This window comes from Cetorhinus maximus, unplaced genomic scaffold (genome assembly GCF_964194155.1).
Source record: "Cetorhinus maximus unplaced genomic scaffold, sCetMax3.hap1.1 HAP1_SCAFFOLD_1666, whole genome shotgun sequence".
Lineage (NCBI taxonomy): Eukaryota > Metazoa > Chordata > Chondrichthyes > Lamniformes > Cetorhinidae > Cetorhinus > Cetorhinus maximus.
This window is the reverse complement of record NW_027597606.1, coordinates 1-21316: the sequence shown is the minus strand read 5'-3', so window position 1 is coordinate 21316 and position 21316 is coordinate 1. Positions and strand designations below refer to the sequence as shown.

At 47.3% G+C, this 21316-nt stretch overlaps 1 protein-coding gene across 1 annotated transcript in view; it reads left to right on the top strand.

Moving 5' to 3' along the window:
* LOC144676530 (discoidin domain-containing receptor 2-like) overlaps nucleotides 1-20476 on the top strand; it is a gene marked incomplete at its 3' end in the record, with an annotated part of 53866 nt that extends 33390 nt beyond the window's left edge. The window contains exons 3-10 of the mRNA XM_078536927.1: nucleotides 6457-6559; nucleotides 8948-9176; nucleotides 11652-11799; nucleotides 13673-13778; nucleotides 14994-15180; nucleotides 16892-17138; nucleotides 18358-18504; nucleotides 20290-20476. Of these exons, the coding sequence (XP_078393053.1) occupies nucleotides 6457-6559; nucleotides 8948-9176; nucleotides 11652-11799; nucleotides 13673-13778; nucleotides 14994-15180; nucleotides 16892-17138; nucleotides 18358-18504; nucleotides 20290-20476 (1354 nt within the window). The remainder of the gene's footprint in view (nucleotides 1-6456; nucleotides 6560-8947; nucleotides 9177-11651; nucleotides 11800-13672; nucleotides 13779-14993; nucleotides 15181-16891; nucleotides 17139-18357; nucleotides 18505-20289) is intronic.
* Nucleotides 20477-21316: the final 840 nt, after the last annotated feature.

Here is a 21316-nt window from a genome sequence, read left to right as displayed (position 1 = left end):
TTAACTGTGTTCCTCTCCACAGATGCTGTCAGACCTGCTGAGTTTTTCCAGGTATTTTTGTTTTTGTTTAGCAGTTCTATTTGATTGGGAATATCAGTTTTACAATCCACCCAATATTAATCTCCATGGACTTCAGGAGTGGGTAAAATCAGAGGAATGTAAAACTCGTATTGGACCCAATCCCACCAGTTTCCCAGCAGGCAAGTTAGGTGATGCAGAACAACTGAAAAAAATCGAGATGTGGTTGAGATAACCACAGCTTATAGTGTTCAGTGTTAACAAGAATGTGCTGTATGCAGTGTCTAATTACAGATCTGTAGTAGAATGGCACATTCTACGCAATGAGTCAGTGTACTTGTATAATATATTACATAGAACTAACCTGTACATCCCACAATCATCTCCTGCAATAGCACTGTCCTGTAGAGTTGGGTTCATGTCCACTGCTCATTTCCATGTTACGGTCCCAAGGGTCACTGACAACCTTGCACTAATGGACCAAACAGTGCAAGGCCGTCTTTCAGCTGTTAACTTTAAAGCTGCATTAAAGCCATGGGGACATGCTTCACTCAATCTGACGAGGACACATCGCATCGGTTTCACAGCACAGTAACAGGCCACTCTGCCCAACAGGTCCGTGCTCGTGTTCACACTCTGCGCAAACTTCCTGTTGACCTATATCATATTGCTCTATTGTCAGGCCCTATTCCTTTCTCCCTCCTGTGCTTATCCAGCTTCACTTCGCACTGGACCCTTAATCGCGCCAAACATTTTTGCAAATCGAGTGACCTGTTTTTTACACACACACACACACACACACACACACACAGCGGATGGTTTCCTGGCAGGGCTGTGGTTAAAGGTGAGAGATTCCCAACGCACTCTGGATTTGCCATTCTTAAAGAGGCAGGAGCTGCAGCACGTGAGAAGAGACCTGTAGCTGGTATGGGAGGAAGCTCATCTTATTCGCGACCGGCCCATCGCTTGCGCATGACACCGTGTAAACCAAGGTCTCCGATTGGTTATCGGCCAGTAACAAAATTCGAGCGGAATGTAAGACAAGCGCTCCGATTGGTTAGCACCCAGTGATGGAAATCGAGCAGCGTGTAAAGTTTGGCCATCGGCCTGTTTTTTTTTGCACAAACCCCCACCCCCGCCAAGACGAACTTCAACCCCTGTTCCCCTTGTCTTTAAATGAGAACAAGTTTGATATTTTTCACCATGAGAGGATTGTTTTAAGTTGTAGCCAGCATGTTCCTGTGCTGCCCTCTGGTGGCCCGCTCTCGCCTGCTGAAATCTTCCTTCCTTCAATCTCTCCGGAGCAGTGTCGAGCAAAACAGCGCTGGCGTCTAGCGCCTGAGCACAGGGCTGGTTTTCCTAGTTATTGCTTATCACGACTGAAGAATCTAGTACTCGGGGACATAGTCAAGAGATTTGGAGCTGGACCTTTCGGGAGTGAAGTTAGGAAACACTTCTACACACGCAAAAGTGAGGTAGACGTTTGGAATGTTCTTCTGAAAACAACAGCCGATGCCAGATCAATTGCTAATGTTAAACCTGAGATTCAATGATTTCCTGTTAGTCCAAGGAATTAAGGATCTAGGGCAAAGGCAGGGCTGTGAAGTTGACGTGACAGATCAGCCACAATCTCATTGAATGGCCATACTAGGGGCCCAAGGGACTAAATGGCCTCCTAAGATCATAAGAATTAGGAGCTGGAGTAGGTCATTCGGCCCTTCGAGCCTGGTCCGCCATTCGGTAAGATTGTGGCTGATCCGATCGTGGCTTTAAATCTACTTTCCTGCCTGTAGATCGAAGTCAGCCTTTAATATATTCAATGACCCAACCTCCACTGCTCTCTGTGGAAGAGGATTCTGTGGAAAGATCCTCTTGAGAGAAAAAAGCCCCTCCTCATCTCTGTCTTAAATGGGAGACCCCTTATTTTGAAACTGTACCCCCTAGTTCTAAATTCCCCCGTGAAGGGAAACATCCTCTGTGTCTACCCTGACCAGCCCCATCAGAATCTTATATATTTCATTAAGATAACCTCTCATTCTTCTAAACTCCAATGAGTATAGGCTGAACCTTTCCTCATAAGACAACCCCTTCATCTTCACCATCTCCTACTCCTATGATCCTAAGACCTGTGCACTGGGCAACACGAAGCTGTTATCACAATTTATGTCACACGCTGGGGGCCGGACGAACAGCTACGAGGAAGCCCCAGCCCACAAAGTTATATTTATTCTTTTAACCGTGACGTTTATTTTAAGAATCTGCACTTGATGCTGAGGTGCTGCCCATATCCTTAATGGCGGCAAGGCTGGTTCACTCATCAGCCCCCTGTCCTCGTTATATCCCCGTGAGATGCCAAAGCTGTAATGCACAGACGGATTTGAAATTATGGAGCACCCTTCACGACCACAGGACGTCCCCTTTGTGCTTTACAGCAAATGAAAAGCTTTTGAGGTATCATGTTGGCATTGCTAACATCTGCAAACACCAGTATGATAGTAACCAGATACTCTGTTTTAGTGAGGTGGATTGAAGGATAATTGTTGACCAGGGCAGCAGGGATAACTCCCCTACTCTTTGAAATACAGCCATAGGATCTTTGACATCCGCCCAAGAAGACAGTGGGGCCCTTAGCTTAACACTTCACCTGAAGATCAGCACCTTTGGGAGCATTGGACTAGGAAGATAGGGAAGTTAAGGATGGTATCAAACTGAAAGAAAAGGTGTATGCTGCTGCAAAGATTAATGGTAGGTTGGAAGATTGGGAACATTTTAGAAACCAGCAAAGGATGATCTTTTTTTAAAAGAGGGAGAGACTAAAACATGAGAGTAAACTAGCAAAAAAATATAAAAGAGAAGTAAGAGCTCCTACAAGTATATGAAAAGGAAGAGAGCAGCAAGTTGTGTGGAGGATGCAAGGAGTCTGCAAAGGGATATAGATTGGTTAAGTGACTGGGCAAAACTTGGCAGATGGAGTATAATGTGGGAAACTATATGGTTGTCACTTTGGCAGGAAGAACAGAAAAGCAGATTACAATATAAATGGAGAGAGACTGCAGAATGCTGTGGTACAGAAAGATATGCGCGTCCTCATACATAAATCACCAAAGGATACAGGTACATGTACCTTTATTGCAGGTACAGCAAGTAATTAGGAAGGCAAATGGAATGTTGGCTTTTATTACAAGGGGAATGGAGTATAAAAGAAGGAAAGTTTTGCTAAAACTGTACAGGGTGTTGGTGAGATCATACCTCGAGGACTGTGTACAGTTTTGGTCTCATTATTTAAGGAGGGATATACTTGCGTTGGAGGCAGTTCAGAGAAGGTTCTCTACATTGATTCCTGAGACAAAGTGGGTTGCCTTGTGTGGAAAGATTGAGCCTATACACAATGGAGATCAGAGAAATGAGAGGCGATCTTATTGAAATATTCTGTGGAGGTTGAACAGGGTAGATTCCGAGAGGATATTTCCCCTCGTGGGAATTTAGAACTGCAGTGGGGGAACAATTTCAAAATTAAGTGGTGTCCCATTTAAGGCGGAGATGAGGAGGAATGTTTTCTCTCAGAGGCTCACTTAACTTTGGAATTCTCTTCCCCAGAGAACAGTGGAGCCTGGGTCACTGAATATATTCAAGGCTGAGTTAGATTTTTGATCTACAAGGAAGGCGAGGATTATCGGGGGCGAGGAGGGAGGTGGAGGGCGGGTGGTAGGCAGGAAAGTGGAGTTAAGGCCACAATCAGATCACCCATGATCTTATTGAGCGTTGGAGCAAGCTTGAGGGGCCAAATGGCCTGCTCCTGCTCCCATTTTTGCTCTTGTTTCGGTATTAGCTTGTTAAAGGGCTTCATATTTCTCTGCCACTTGTTTGTCCATTCCACCAGCCTGTCCATATCCTCTGGAGGTTTGTCACTATCCTCCTCACAGTTCACAATACTATGAATTTGTAAATTTTGAAATGTACCCTTCCCTAGGTCATTAATATAGATGAAGAAAAGGAGTGGTCCTTCTACCAACCACTGACAAACCCAACATTCCTCACGTCCGAAAAACAACCGTTCACCCATACTCTCTGTTTCCTGTCACTCAGCCAACTTCGTACCCATGTTGTGGACTAAACAATAACAATTGATTGACTTGATTCATTGCTGTTGTAAGTGCTCTGACATTGAATTTCCAACACAGGAACAGGCCATTCAACCCAAATGATCCCCGTTGCCTCTTCAACAGGCTATTTAATGATCGGCTTTTTCAATGGGGACTGTTTGGATAAACTGGCTTGGGTCACTGGACTGGATTTTCACTGGAACCTAGATTTACTATCCAAGAGGAAGTATATTCAACTTTATTCACTGTTCTGAGGGCTGGTCATTCAGCCAGAACCCCATTCACTTAATCTTAATGTTTAAGTCTTGTTTTGTTGCTCTGGCATCAATACATCTAATCATATTGCCTTGCATTGAATGTACGTATAAATATTGTGTTGATAAGAGCAGATCAGAGGCTGGGAATTCTGCAGCAATTAACTCACTACCTGACCCACCAAAGCTTATCCAACATCTACGAGGCACAATTCAGGAGTGTGATGGAATACTCCCCACTTGCTTGAATAAGTGCAGCTCCAACGACACTCAAGAGGCTCGACACCATCCAGGACAAAGCAGCCCACTTGATTGGCACCCCACCCACAAACATTCACTCCCTCCACCACCGACGTACAGTGGCAGCAGTGTGTACCATCTACAAGATGCACTGCGGCAACTCACAAGGTTCCTTCGACAGCACCTTCCAATCCCACAATTTCTATCACCTGGAAGGACAAGGGCAGCAGATGCATGGGAACACCACCGTCCAAGTGTCTCACACCACCCTGACTCAGAAATACATCGCCGTTCCTTCAGTGTCACTGGGTCAAAATCCTGGAACTCCATCCCTAGCAGCACTGAGGTGTACCTGCACCACATGGGCTGCAGTGGTTCATGAAAAGTTCAGGGTGAGATGGTGGCGTAGTAATCCAAAGGCCCAGGTGAATTCTCAGGGGACATGGGTTGGAATCCCACCATAGCAGCTGGTGGAATTTGAATTCAATTAATAAATCGGAATTGAAAGCTAGTCTCAGTAATGGTGAAACCATCATCATCATCAAAGCTGTAAAAACCCATCTGGTTCACTAATGTCCTTTAGGGAAGGAAATCTGACCTAGCCTGGCCTACATGTGACTCCAGACCCACAGTAACATGGTTGACTCTTAACTGCAAGCCACTCAGTTCAAGGGAAATTAGGGATGGGCACATTTGCTAGCAAAGCCCACATCCCATGAAAGAAAAATAAACGAAGGTGGCTCAGCACCGCCTTCTCAAGGGCAGTTAGGGACGGGTGGTAAAATGCTGGGCTAGCCCTGCACACTTTCGTCCCAAGGAGGAATTTAAGAAAAACACAAACAGGCCATTTCGTCCAACTGGTCTAAGCTGGTGGTTAAGCTCCACATCAGCCTTCTCCCCCCATCCTACATCTCATTCAGCTGGGCTTGATGATGGGCTGAATGGCCTCCTCCTGTGCTGTAGCAATTCTGTGATTCATCGTATCAGCATGTTCTCATGCTCCCCCCTCTCTCTCATGTGCTTATCTAGCTTCCCCTAAAAGGCAGGACGGTAGAAGATGGGATGGCAAGTGGAATAATTTGCATTTATTGCAAGGGGAATGGAATATAAAAGTAGGGTAGTTTTACTGCAGCTGTACAGGGCCTTGGTGAGATCACGTCTGGGGTACTGTGTACAGTTTTGGTCCCCTTATTTGAAAAAAATATATAATTGCTCTCCAGGCAGTTCAGAGAAGGTTCATTCGACTCATTCCTGGAATGAAGGGCTAATCCTATGAAGAAAGGTTAAACAGGTTGGGCCTATATCCAGTGGCGTTTAGGAGAATGAGAGATGGTCTTATTGAAACTTATAAGATCCTGAGGGGGCTTGATTGGGCGGATACCGGGAGGATGTTTCCTCTTGTGGGGGAGACTAGAACCAGGGGGCACAGTTTAAGAATGAAAGGTCTCCGTTTTTAAGATGGAGATGAGGAGAAACTTTTTTCTCTGAGAAGGTCAATTAGTCTGTGGAATTATCTTCCCAAGAAAGCAGTGGAAGCTCGGTCATTGAATTTATGATAGGCAAGGGGGTCAAGGATTATGGGGAAGACAGATGGCAAAGTGGAGTTGACACCACAACCAAGATCGGCCATGATCTCATTGAATGGTGGAGCAGACTCGAAGGGCTGAATGGCCTACTCCTGCTCCTAAGTCCAATGTTCCTATAACTTGAGCCAGATGTGCATTGGTCTTTTTTTGTATCCGGTGGTCTCTCTGTGGAATCTATGAATTGACAATCAAGTAATCCACAGTGCGGCAATGGGACTATCTAACTGAGCCGCCTCACTCTGTGTCTCTCCGCAGAGCGCTGCCGGTTTGCACTGGGCATGCAGGACTCCGTCATCCCCGATGAAGACATCGTTGCTTCCAGCATGTGGTCCGACTCGACAGCAGCAAAGCATGGCAGGTAACGCCCCAGTCCCCCTAACTCCTAACCCACACCCCCCCTCCCCCCCCACCCCCCCACCCACTCCGAGGGCCCTAACTGCCACTCTGATCTTCAACTCCTACCCCCACAACCCCCCCTCCCCCCGAAAGTCCCATCTGCCACTCTCGTCCTGGGGCCATGTCATGTCCAGTCACCCACAGAGTCGATGGTGGCTCGCCCAGAGCCTGCCCGCTTGTAACCCCACGTGGCCCAGTGACAGCCCTGGGTGAATTTGCCCACTCCTGATTCCAGTTGCCCAGAAGGATTTTGACGCTCGCTAAACTCATGGCGATCACCACATTTGCCACAATACAAAATATAAGCAAAGGCTGGGGGTGAATCTGGTGACCGTCTCGAAGAGATGAACTGGGATTGAGGGGCAGGATGAACGGTGAGCAATAACACACTGCACTGTGACAGCAGCTCCCCCAAAGGATACTGTTAGAGCAATTACTGCACAGCATCCAGTTGTGGCGTATGAACTAAAATTTTCAACATGCTTTCACTCCCTTCAATGGGGTCACTTTACCACGTATCTTAATGGAACCAGGCCACAGTGTTTTTAATGTTGAGGACTGTTTCTTCTGCAGGATTTTCCACTTTTTACACGGACACGGGTTGTGGCAGACTGAGTTTGAAGGACGCAGCGGCAGCCCATAATGTCCATCAGATTAAACCCCTCGCCTGGTCAGAGCATCAATTTGTCACATGTCTGTGGCCGATTCAGCACATGGCGAGGTGGGTGGGCGGGGGGGTAGGTGCTGGGTGGGGGTGGCGGGCATATTGGACAACACCAGGTCGAGGCTTCGTTGTGATTGGGTGGGGTGGGCCGGCACAGCGTCTCTCTGTTCAGTTGGATTGGGCGTAATTCATCTTTCGATTTCTTTATTCTTTCGTGGGATGTGGGCATCGCTGGCAAGGCCAGCGGTTGTTGCCCAGTCCTAATTGTTGCCCTTGAACTGAGTGGCTTGCCAGGCTTTTTAACAGGGCAGTTAAGAGTCAACCACGTTGCTGTGGAGCCTGGAGTCACATGTAGGCCAGACCGGGTAAGGATGGCAGATTTCCTTCCCTAAAGGGGCATTAGTGAACCCGATGGGATTTCACGACAATCGGTGATAGTTGTCACGTTACTGAGACCAGCTTTCAATTCCAGATTTTATTAATTGGATCCAAATCCCACCAGCTGCCATGACCCCAGAGCATTAGCCTGGGCCTCAGCATTATTAGTCCAGTGAAACTACCACTACACCATCATCCCCCTAACTGCCCTCTTCGCCTTCCTAATGAGCTATGAGGAGTGATTTTTAACTCTTCAACCAGGAAATACCTAATCTGCTGCCCATTAAACTCCCTGCCTGGCTTCCCATTTCAACAAATAACGTGAAATTTCACAGCACAGAAACAGGTCAGTCGTACGAAGTCTTCCACACGAGCTACACAACCCTACTTAATCTCAGCCTATCGAAATATTATACTGAAGCTGGGGGGAGGAGTTCAGTAGCATAATAGTAATGTTACAGGATTAGTAACAGTTGGGAAATTTTAATGTACTAATATAAACATAAATATAAATTATTTGTACAAAAACCCACCTGGTTCACTCAAGTCCTTAAGGGAAGGGAATCAGCCCTCAGAGACGGTGGCATAGTGGTCATGCCACTGGACTAGTGACCCAGAGGCCCGGGTTGGGGGTACACAGGTTCAAATCCCACCACGGCAGTTGGTGGAATTTAATCTCAACTCATAACCAAAGAAATCTTGAATTGAAAAGCTAGTTACAGTAATGGTGACCTTGAAGCTATTATCGATTGTCGTAAAATCCCAGCTGGTTCACTAATGCCCCTTTAGGGAAGGAAATCTGCCATCCTTACCTGATCTGACCTACATGTGACTCCAGATCCATGGCAATGTGGTTGACTCTTCACTGCCCTCTGAAATGTCCTGGCAAGCCACTCATTTCAAGGGCAATTAGAGATGGGCATCAAGTGTCAGGCAATGCCCACATCCCATAAAAGAATCAAGAAAAATTTGATTCTTCTTTTATAGAGGCACGGTGGGCTGAGTGGCCTCCTCCTGTGCTATACAGCACCATGGAAGGAAAATTGAGAAAGGTGTATAACAGGAGGCCGATCCGACATTCCCTCCCACCACCCCCCCCCAACCCCTTGCCCAACCTCCCGATTTGCACCATTGGTGGAAGTTAAAACGAATCCCATCGAACAAATTGTCTTTAGTGGAAGAGATTAATCCTGTCAGTCCTCTAACAATTTAGCCGGCAGATTAACTAGTTGAAGGGAGGTATACTGACCACCACCACTCAGCCTTCCGTCTGTCTGTCACTAAACGTTGCTGAATTGAAATCCGCAGGTTGGGCACAGAGCATGGCGATGGGGCCTGGTGCCCGGCCAAGTCCGTGTTTCGCCAGAGTACTGAGTTCCTGCAGATTGACCTCCGCAAGCTCTACTTCATCACCCTGGTGGGCACGCAGGGCCGCCATTCCAACGGGCATGGCAATGAGTATGCTCGATTCTATGGGCTGCAGTACAGCCGGCACGGCAAGAGGTGGATGACCTGGAAGGATCGGAGGGGAGGAGAGGTAAAGAGGTCACTGAGCTCCCATATGTGTGCGTACCTGGGGAATTGCTGTGTGTGTGTGTGTGTGTGTGTGTGTGTAGGTGGTGTGTGTTTGTTTAACCTTTGACCCTTTGAATCTACGTACACATGAGTGCAAGTGCCCACCTGAGGTATCAGCCCTCGCCCCACTGGGTAGCTCTCTCGCCTCTGACTCAGCAGATTGTGGATTCGATTCCCACTCCAGAGATTTGAGCATAAAAATCTAAGATGACACTCCAGTGCAGTACTGAGTGAGTGCTGCACTGTCAGGTATCGTTTTTTTTCCCCCAGTGAGCATTTAAACTGAGACCCTTTCTGCCCCCTCAGCTGGGTGTGGTGCACCCCATGGTACTATTTTGAAGAAGAGCAGGGCGGATATCCTCAGTATCCTGGCTGATATTTACCTCACAATCCATATCACAAAAGACAGATTATCTGGCTATTATCACATTGCTGTTTATGGGAGCTTGCTGTGTGCAAATTGACTGCCATCTTTCCTACATGACACGAGTGGCTACGCTACAAATATACTTCATTGTCTGTGAAACACTTTGGGATATACGGTGGTTGTGAAAGGTGCTACGTAAATGCAAGTGTCTTTCTTTTAGTGTGAGGGGTAGGGCCTTAAAGGTGAGGTATCACTCTACTCACCTTGGTTCCAGGCAGAGGTAGCACGTTGATGGACAAGATGGAGGAGCATTGCTGTCTTAGCCATCCCATGCCTGTTACTAATGGTACTTGGACTTGGGAAGATTGGCAATCCAGAGACCAGGTTAATGCTCTGGGGACATGGGTTCAAATCCAACCACGGCAGCTGGCAGAATTTAAATTCGATTAATAAATAAAACAAATCTGGAATATAGAGCTAGTCTCCATAATGGCACCCATGAAACTATCATTGATTGTCGTAAAAACTCCATCTGGTTCACTAATGTCCTGCAGAGAAGGAAATCTGCCGTCCTTACCTGGCCTGGCCTACATGTGTCTCCAGATCCACAGCATCGTGGTTGACTCTTAACAACCCTCTGAAATGGCCTAGCAAGCCATTCAGTTTAAGGGAAATTAGGGGTGGACAACAAATGCTGGTCTTGGCAGAGACGCCCACGTCCGATGAAAGATCCATGCAGCCACTGCACTGACTGAAATCTGCTGCAAGTGCGTTAATATTCATTGGGCTGGATGGCAATCTGTTCAATCAGCCCATATTGACTGTATCGGTTGAAGATCTAGGTAACCAGTCCATAGTCACTGCACTGGCTGACAATCCACTCAACCCAAAGCCCGAAACGATGCACTGGCTGACCTGCCTATTCGATGAGTCCCCTGCACTATGGACAGTCCATTAAACTATATTTCCCATTTATCAGGCGGAACTATGGTTTATGCAACCAACGCCTGAATTCACCAGTTGAGGGGCAGTTTGTTCAACTGATCCCCATAATCTCTTCTAGGGGCTGTTTATTCAACCAAGCCCCCACTCGCTGTGCTGCGCAGCAAGTTGTTGACTAAGTCTTGTCACGGTTTTACATAGAATTACATAGAACGTATGCCACAGAAACAGGCCATTCAGCCCATCAGGTCTGTGCTTATGTTTAAGCTTCTCACAAGCCACCTCTCTTCATCTCAGCCAATTAACAAAACCTTCTATTCCTTTCTCCTTCATGTACATATCTAGCTTCCCCTTAAATGCTATTCATCTCAACTTCTTCCTGTGGTAGTAAGTTCCATATTCTCACCATTCTTTGGGTAAGGAAGTTTATTCTAAATTCTGATTGGATGAATGTGTGACTGTCTTAAATTTATGGGCCTTGGTTCTGGGCTGCACCCACAAGTGGAAGCATCTTCTCTGCGTTTATCCTATCGAATCCTGTCACCATTTTAAAGACCTCCACTGGGTCACCCCTCAGCCTTCTCTTTTCCAGAACAAAAAGCCAGTTCAATCTTCCTTGATAGTTATGTAGGGGGACATAGTGGTGCAGTGGTAATGTCACTGGACTAGTAACCTAGAGGCCCAGGCCAATGCTCTAGGGACACAGGTTCAAATCCCATCACGGCAGATGGTAGAATTTAAATTCAATCAACAGGGATTATAAAGCTTAGTAATGGTGATCATGACAGCTAGGATCAATTGTTGTAAAAATCCATCTGGTTCACTAATCCCCTTTAGGGAAGGAAATCTGCCATTCTTACCTGGTCTGGCCTACATGTGACTCCTGATCCACAGCAATGCGGTTGGCTCTTAATTGCCCTCTGAAATGGCCGAGCAAGCCACTCAGTTCAAGGGCAATTAGGCATGGGCACCAAACTCTGGCCTTGCTAGTGATGCCCACACCCCCATGAAAGAATTTTTATAGAACCCTCAGCTCTGGCTTTTCCCAATGGGTGACAGCATTTTCAAGCAGCTTGATTGAGTTTTGTGCATGCTTCCACACTAACTTCCTGTTTCTCCCCCCTCCAGATTATCAAAGGAAATGTAAATCCCTATGATATTGTGCTGAAGGACCTGGGCCCCCCGATCATCGCCCGCTACGTGCGGTTTTACCCAATGGCGGACCGTATAATGAGCGTGTGCATGAGGGTGGAGCTGTACGGCTGCCCCTGGTTGGGTGAGTGGAGATCTAATTCTTTCCCAAGTCACCAGATTGTTGGCTCAGCTGTAGCAGGGAAAGATGGTGGCATAGCGGTAATGTCACTGAACTAGGAATCCAGGGGCCCAGGCCAGTGCTCTGGGTACATGGGTTCAAATCCCACCATGCAGCTGGTGGAATTTAAATTCAATTAATAAATCTAGGATATTAAAAAGCTAGTCTCAGTAATGGTGACTATGAGAATTACCATCGATTGTTGTAAAAACCCATCTGGTTCACTAATGTCCTTCAGGGAAGGAAATCCACTGTCCTTACCCGGTCTGGCCTACATGTGACTCCAGACCCACAGCAATGTGGTTGACTCTTGACTGTCCTCTGAAATGTTCAGTAGAGCAGTGGTCACTACCAATACTGCACTTGGGGCTTGAGGAGGCCAGCTGTGCTGGGTCGCAACTTTGTGTTTGGGTGGGGTGGAGGGGTGGTGATGTGATGTTGCTGGACCCTGGTGAGGGATTGGGGGTCCATGGGTGGGTGGGGAGGCCGGGGGGAGGGGGGGGTGGGTAACACCTCCATGGCAGGATGGTGGAAACCATGAACGAGGGACTGCCCCCTGCCTGCCACCAGCCTGCACAGGGACTCTTGCTGGGCTGGCTGCTTGGCATTGGGCCGATTTAGGCCCCTAAGTGGGCATTATGGGCCTTTCCCGCCGATGGTTAAATTCCAGTGGTGGCGGAATGGGGCTCATAATGGCCACTTAAGGGCCTCAGTTGGTCCAGTGGTCCAGGGCAGACCTCCTGACTCCACCCCTGCACTGGTAAAATTGTGGTAGGGGCAGAGGTGGGCAGGTAGGTGGCAATCAGGCCACCCGCTGAATTGTATGGGACCTCCCCCCGCCCACCAAAGCACCCCCTTCTTCAAACCGTTGACAGGGGATAGAATAATCCCCTGAATCCATTGAAATTGTTCAGAAAAGGCCCTGCACAGTCATTCCTGGCCCTAATTACCAGAGTTACTCAAATCCCTTCCACGATTGCAGTCTGGAGACACTCGAGACCAGATGCTAACCATTAGCTTCACTGTTGCTGGGTCTAAATCCTGGAACTCCCTAACAGCGCTGTGGGTGCACCTACACCACAGGGACTGCTGCAGTTCAAGAAGGCGGCTCACCACCACCTTCTCCAGGGGCAATTAGGGATGGGCAATAAATGCTGGCCTAGCCAGCGACGCCCACATCTCGTGAACGAATGGAAAAAAAGACCCTACCGTTCTTCCGCAGGATTGTTGGTGCTTTTCAAAGTTCACTACTTGTTCCCTGCAGACAGATCTCACAGCGGCTACCAGCTACAGAATTCAAAACCACCAATTGAATTAAGATGTAAAACAAGATTGAAGAATGGTCCGACTCCACACCTCACCCGCACAACGAACAAACTCTGATGACAAATAAACATTGAACCCTGATAACGTAAAGGCCCTAATCTGATGGCCAATACGTTACTTTACTCTTCTTTCTACCAGTTTTTATATTTTATTGGGATTGATTGATTGTAAAACTTAACTCAGTTTGGCCCTTAGCCATGGCGAAAATTGATTTTTTAATTCAATAAACCTTTGGATGAATGAATGGAAAAAAAACCTGATGATTTTGAACACCTCTTTTCAATCTCCCTGTGACCTTCTCTGCTCCAAGGAGAACCATTGCAGCTTCTTTAATCTCTCTGAATAACAGACATAACAATCCAAACACTCGCTCGCCCGACATCTAATGAGATAGCAGCGCACTCACGGACGCAGGCTGACCAGCAGACTCACTATCGCAAGTGCACACTCATTACCTGCTCAGCTGTGCCACACCTGGCTTAACCCAAGTCTCTCCTTCTCTCCCTGGCAGATGGTTTGAAGTCGTACAGAATTCCTATGGGCCAGACAATGAATGTATCGGGCCTGCCCTTGGTGTACCTTAATGACTCCACTTACGACGGACACCGAATTTCAAGGTATACTCTGCTGTGTCGGGCAGCCATAGTAAACGGGATTAAGAACTGCAGCCCACATAGCCTGTAGCCCAAGTCCAGCCTGCGGCCAGTGCCTCGATCCCATAAAATCCAACTCAAGTAGCTCAGTAATGGTGAATTCTACAAAACACACGCAGCAAAACAGGATGCGATACACAAACAAACAAATGAATGCAAACACGCACACACAAACACAGGCGTAGGCACGCAAGTGCACACTCGTTCATGTGTTCACACCAGCAGGCATACACACAAACACGTGTGTGTATGTGCTTGTGTATAGATAAGCATGTGCACACATAAGCACCCACAAATGCTTATGAAAACACACAAGCATACGCACAAAGACACATATATACAAACACAGAAAACATACAAATGAAACATGTTTGCATACAAATATGAGTACACATACAAGCCATGACGTATATACAAACGTGGGTGTGCACACATTCACACATGTAGGCACACAGACAAATATAAGTATATGCATAAGCACACACAGACACATGAATATATATATACACAAGCAACAGAAAAAATGTGTGCCAACATAAACGCTTATGCAAACACACAATCATATGCAAACACACAAAAATACATGTATACAAAAGCACACAAACGAGTGTACACACAAACGTGCAAACGAGTGTACACTCACAAACACACACAAAACTGCACACACAAGTACACACATGTTTGCACACATACAAAAACTCATACACACACACACATATGCAATCACATTCATGTACCAACACATGTTTACACACATACACACACGCTATAGCTGGGAGCTCTTACATGCTATTTAGGAAACTTGCACAAGTCATAAGAACAGGAGAAGGTCATTCAGCCCCTCAAGCCATTTAATCACAGGATGACTAATCTGTACTCCATGTGCCTGGCTTTGATCAATATCTCTTGAAACACTCACCCAACATCAGTCCTATCACTCTCAGTCTTGAACGTTTCAATTGACCCTCAGCATCCACAGCAGCCCTTTTGAGGAGGGAGGTGGGATGGGATGGGGTGTGTGGGGGGGTTGTTGGCGTGGGTGGGTGGGTCGATGCGCATGGTGGAGAGTCCAGATTGCCACACCCCGTCATGCACGCAAAAATAAAACAAGAAGTCCTCTCTCGTCTCTCTTTGGGGCAGCCGAATTCTAACTGCAGGCTTGTCCCCTCCCTTCCTCAGCATACAATACGGGGGACTGGGCCAGCTTACAGACGGGGTCCTGGGCATGGACGACTTCACCAAGAGCCACGAGCTGTGGGTCCATCCTGGCTATGACTATGTGGGCTGGCACAACAGCACCATGAGCAGCGGATTCGTGGAGATCGAGTTCGAGTTCGAGCAGGTCTTCGTGTTCAGCTCCATGAAGGTATGATGGTGGCTGCTCTAGGACCAGTAGCCTGGGTGTCGAGCATAAAAAAGGAAGCACATAGGAAAAAGGAACAGGAGTAGACCATTTGGCCCCTCGAGCCTGCTCCCCCGTTCAATAAGATAATGGCTGATCTTGATTGTGGCCTTAACTCCACTTTCCTGCCTGGCACCCCCCCCTTAATTCCCTTGACTCCCTTGTAGATCAAAAATCTAATTCAGCCTTGAATATATTCAATGACCCAGGCTTCACTACTCTCTTGGGTAGAGAATTCCAAACACTAATGACCTGCTGAGAGGAGAAATTTCTCCTTATCCAGGACTTAAATGGGTGTCCCCTTATTCTGAACCTATTTCTCTCGTTCTAGATTCCCCACTGGAGGAAACATCCTCTCAGCATCTATCCTGTCGCGCGTCCTCAGGATCTTAGATGCTTCAGTAAGATCTCCTTCTAAACTCCAATGAGTATAGGCCCAATCTGCTCAACCTTTCTTCATAAGACAACCCCTTCATCCCAGGAATCAAAGCCATAAACCTTCTCAGAACTGCCTCAAATGCAAGAATATCCCCGTAAATAAGGAGACCAAAGCTGCAAGCAGTACTCTAGGTGTGGACTCGCCAATGCTCTGTGCGGTTGGAACAAGACTTACCTGCTTTTATACTCTATTCCCCAGCAATAAAGTCCAACAATCCATTTGCTTCCCTTGCTGTACCTGCATGCTAACTGAAGGGGCTTGACACAGTAGATGCTGAGAGGATGTTTCCCCTTGACTCGATGGGCCGAATGGCCTAATTTCTGCTCCTATGTCTTATGGTCTTGTTGGGGAACCTAGAACGAGGGGGCAAAGTTTCAGAATAAGGGGACGCACATTTATAACTAAGAAATTTCTTCTGGCAAGAGAGTCTTTGGAATCTTCTACCCCAGAGCGAGCAGTGGGGACTGGGGGTAGAATTTTACAGCCCTGTCATGGTGGAGTCGAGGCCATAAAATGGAGCAAGCCGTTCAAAGGCCCATTGGCTTCGGCAGGACCATAAAATTACGCCTTGGGTCATTGAATATATACGGGGCAGAGTCAGACAGACTTTTGAACTATAAAATCCAGAGTTGTGGTGGGGTGGGGTTGTTGGGGTGGGGTTTGGGGGTGGGGTAAGGAGGGGCAGGCAGGAAAGTAGAGTTGAGGCCAAGATCAGATCAGCCATGTTCTTATTGAGTGGTGGAGCAGGCTTGAGGGGCTGAATGGCCTACCCCTTCCCCGCACCCCTAGTTCTTTAGTTTTTGGGGTCTTGTGGAGGGTGGATGTGGAGAGGATGTTTCCTCTCGTAGGAGAATCTAGAACCAGGGGCCACGGTTTAAAAATAAGGGACCACCCGTTTAAAACGGAGATGAGGTGAAATTTTCTCTCTGAGGGTCATTAATGAGGGACTCTGAGAGTCTTTGGAGCCCTCTTCCTGAAAAGGTGGTGGAAGCAGAGCCTTTGAATATTTTTAAGACAGAGGTGGATAGATTCTTGGTAAGCGAGGGGGGGTACAGGTGAGGGGGGGTGAAAGGTTACCGGGGGTAGGAGGGATGCAGATTTGAGGTCACTATCAGATCAGCCATAATCTTATTAAGTGGTGGAACAGGCTCAAGGGGCTGAATGGCCCACCCCCACTCCTGCTCCTTGTTCCAATGACTAATCTCTTTGCCTAAATCTTCCCCCCCACCCCCCCAGGTCCATTGCAATAACATGTTCTCCAGGCAGGTGAAGATTTTTAAGTCGGTGGATTGCTACTTCAAAACGAGCTCCTCTGTTCCCTGGGAGCCCGAGCACGTCAGCACCACGATGGTCCTGGACAATAAAAACCCCAGCGCCCGTTACGTCACAGTGCCGCTGAATCACCGGGCCGCTCAGACCATACGCTGCCACTTTCACTTTGCGGACTCGTGGATGATGTTCAGCGAGATTACCTTCCAATCAGGTAGGGCGGGGTGGGTGGTGGTGGTGGGGTGCCTGGGATATCTCGCCAGGACTTCAGTGCAGGGTAGTAGCCAAGCCCCTATCATGTGGCTGCCCGAACTGTACGTGGTAGAATTCCTATCGATGGAGGAGACGACACTTAAGTCCCCATTCGCTTATCACTTGCCGACCTAACCTGGCTCCCAGGTTTATACAGCAACCCTTACAAAACTCACAACCCTGTTTGAAAATCCCCTAGAGCCTCACTACTGCCACCCTCAATCTCTGTAACCTCCTTTTAATTCGAAACCCCTCCAAGATCCCTGCCCTCCAGCAAATTCTGGCCTCGTGCGTCCCTGATTTTCTCGTTTCCCCATCAGCACCGCTCTCTGCCTGTCTCAAACTGACCCAATGACAGTCGACTGTCTCTTTGCAGACCATTTAAGCTCCACGCGGTTTGAGGACAGCAGGAGATGTTTTCTGGAGACGCACACGCCCAGGGTGGAGAGAGTAGCGATAGTCGGCCTGATCAATTGGTCGATAACTGGGTGCTGAGGAAGCCAGTTCCACTGCCCTTTCCTCAGCTAGGAACCCAAAGAAAATGGCAATAGGGCGGACGTGATTTCCAGTGAGGGATATTCCTCAGCTAGAGCACAGTCATCAGTTTTTGCAGTTAGAAGTTGCCTAGAAGTGAAAATAATGCCAAGCAAATGTAAGTCAGCTCACTACAGGGGCAGAGTTTATTAATTGATCCCATTTTATGAGGCAGGTTGCCAACTGTGGTTCAACACAATTCATCAAGGTCTGATCACATGACCACCTGCGTCCACCCATCCCGCTCCCACACTCCCACGCCATTGGTTAACCAACATGTCCATCCTTATGGTGTATCACCTTCCCAGCCAATTGGGAAGCAAGTAGACCATTCGTTCCCTGGTTGAATGATTCTAGACCAGCAGCCAAGCAGGTTTTTTTCCTCCTCCGCCCCCCCCCATTTTAAATATATTTCAACATTTGAACAAATGCATTCAAAGAAAACGTGTTTTTTTTTAACGCTTTTAGTTTTGGATTTTGCTCCCAGCAGTGTCCTGGAGGCTAGACTTTCCTTCCAGGAGACTCCAGGACTGATGCTGGAGGGGATTGGCAACCTTGAGGGAGGTCAAGTGAAACAAGTGGAATTCCTTTTGACTGTTATTCTGTGCACTCATTTACATTCACCTACATGTTTCTGTTTTTCTTAGGTGTCAGTCCCACCACCCCCCTTGTCCCCGGCCTCCAGCCTCGAGCTCCCGCCCCACGGCAAAGAGAGACCCTCGTTCCTCCAGCAGGAACGGCAACTACCGGTTATCAGCTCACAGAGGCCATAACGCCAACCATCAGTAACCTAGGTAATGTTATTGCTACAACTGTGCTGGTGAGGTTGCACTTGGAATACTGTGTACAGCTTTGGTCTCCTTATGTAATGGGAGGTACGCTTGCATTGGAGGCAGTTCAGATAAGGTTGCTTCCTGGGATGAAGGGGTTGTCTTATGAGGAAGGGTTGAGCAGTTTGGGCCTATACTCATTAGAGTTTACAATGCTGAGAGGATATTTCCCCTTGTGAGAGAATCTACTACTGGGGGCACAATTTCAGAATAAGGGGTTTCCCATTCGAGAAAGAGATGAGGAGGAATTTCATCTCTGAGGGTCAGTAATGTTTGAAATTTTCTATCTTAATGAGCCATGGAGGCTGGGCTATTGAATATATTAAAGGATGAGTTAGACAGATTTTGATCTACAAGGCAGTCAAGGGTTATGGGCAGATGGGAGGAAATTGAAAGCTCCTTCGCAGAGTTTATTGTAGGCCCCTATCCCCATGGATACGTCAAGTATGGTTGTTCTGATTGCTAGGATACACCAGCAGCTTCAACAGCATCGGTCGTATTGCCGTTAATATAAAGTCAGTGGAAATATTCCTAGATTTGTACAAAAAAGTCAAAGATTTCAAATTAAAAAGTTTTTTTTTTTGCTGTCCATTTTGAGGGCAGCAATGAGAGAGTTCCTACACTATACAGTCCAATCATAGAGCTAGGCGAACACTTCAGTGCCTGCCATGACCTCAGGACATCCCTAAGTGCTTTATTATCAAGCAAGTACTTTTTGAAGTATCGTCGCTGTTATAGTTACAGCCAATTTGCGTGCAGCAAACTCTCACAAACAACAAGGTGATAATCATCAGAGAACCTGTTTTTTGTGATGTTGGTTGAGGGGCAAATATTGGTCAGGACACTTTCAAGAGGTGGGATCTTTTCCATCCAGCTGACAGGGCCTCAGGATAATGTCTCACCCAAACGACGGCACCTCTGACAGTGCAGCACTCCTTCCGTAATGAACTTGAAGTGTCAGACTAGATTTTTATGCTCAGGTTTCCGGAGTGGGACTCGAACCCACAATGTTTGGATTCAGACCCGAGAGTTCTACCAACCAGGATAAAGCTGACACTGTGGATACCCTCCCTGCTCTTCTTTAAAATGGTGCAGTGAGCCCTTTTAAGTCCATCTGAGAGGGCAGACGGGGCCACTCTGTTTATCGTCTCATCTGAAAGACAACATTGCCAAGAATGCAGTGTTGAACTGGGGGTTCTCGTCTCTGGAGTGGGTTTTTTTAAATTCTTTTCTTGGGAGGTGGTCGTCATTGGCAAAGCCAGCATTAGTTTCCCACCCCTAATTGTCCTTGAACTGAGTGGCTTGTTAGGGCCATTTCAAAGGGCAGTTAAGAATCGGCCACATTGCTGTGGGTTTGGAGTCGCATGTAGGCCAGACCAGGAAAGGGTGACAGGACATCAGTGAACCAGATGGGTTTTTACCAACAATCCATGATAGTTGTAATGGTCACCATTACTGGGACTAGCTCTCAATTCCAGATTTTATTAATTGAATTTAAATCCCACCAGCTGCCGTGGTAGGATTTGAACCCCGGAGAATTAGCTTGGGTCTCTGGCTTACTAGTCCAGTAACATTACCACTATGCCACCATCTTCCCCACCCTCCCCCACTGAGATTTCAACCCACAACCTTCTGAGTCAGAGGCAAGAGTTGCTACCCACTGAGCCATGGGTCAAGCTGCACATTAATGCTGCTTAAATCTTTCTTCTTGCTGTACCAACGCATACATTGTCTTGTCTTTGTGCCCAGATCTTGAGTCGTCTGTCTACCTCTCCCCAAACGCTGGCCGGCCTGTCCCCAAGGCTGATAGCAGCAATACCGCCATCCTGATTGGCTGCCTCGTGGCCATCATCCTCCTCCTGCTGATTGTCATCTTCATCATCCTCTGGAGGCAATACTGGAAGAAGATCCTTGGCAAGGTACGTCCCGGGGTCCAGTATGGGCTGGGAATTCCCTAATCCTTGCAGGCCACAACCCGGCATACTGTAAACAGTTCTGACCCCTCAAGGCACTAGAAAAGCTGCAAAAAACCAGCTTTATGAGAATGATATCAAAACTGAGAGGTTATAGCTACCAGGAAAGGTTAAGCTGGCTGGGGCCTCATTCATATAGAAAAGGGAAGGCTGAGGTAGAAGCCTTTAGCATTATTCAGCAGTTCGATTGGTTAGACATAGTGAAGCTGCTTCTCCTTGTGGGGGGGGGGTGGGTAGCACAAAAGTAGGGGCCTTAATTCTGGAGGATAAATCTAGAAGAATAGAAAATGAGGCAGTAGAAATCATGCTTCAATTTTACAAAGCCCTGTTTCTGCTGCACGTTGGAGCACTGTGAGCAGTCCTGGGCACCACACCTTAGGAAAGATATATTGGCCAGAATGATGCCTGGAATGCAAGGGGAAAATCTCAAGGAAAGACTCCACAAATTTAAATTCTGTTCCCAGCAATTTCAAAGATTATGGGGCGACTTGATTGGAATTTCCGAGATACTAAGGGGAACAGGGTAGATAGTGAGAAACTATTTCCACTGGTTGGGGAGTCTAGGACTAAAGGAGGAAAGTCTAAATGTTAGAGCCGGAGTGATATTAGGAAAGACTTTCACACACGCAAGTTTGGAACTTTCTTCAGGAAATGGCAGATGGTGCTGGATCAGTCGTTATTTTAAATTCTGAGATTGATAGATTTCTGCTCCCAAAGGTATTGAGGGATATGGGGCACAGATCAGCCACGATCTCGTTGAATGGTGGAACAGGCTTGAAGGGCTGAATAGCCACCTCGTGTTC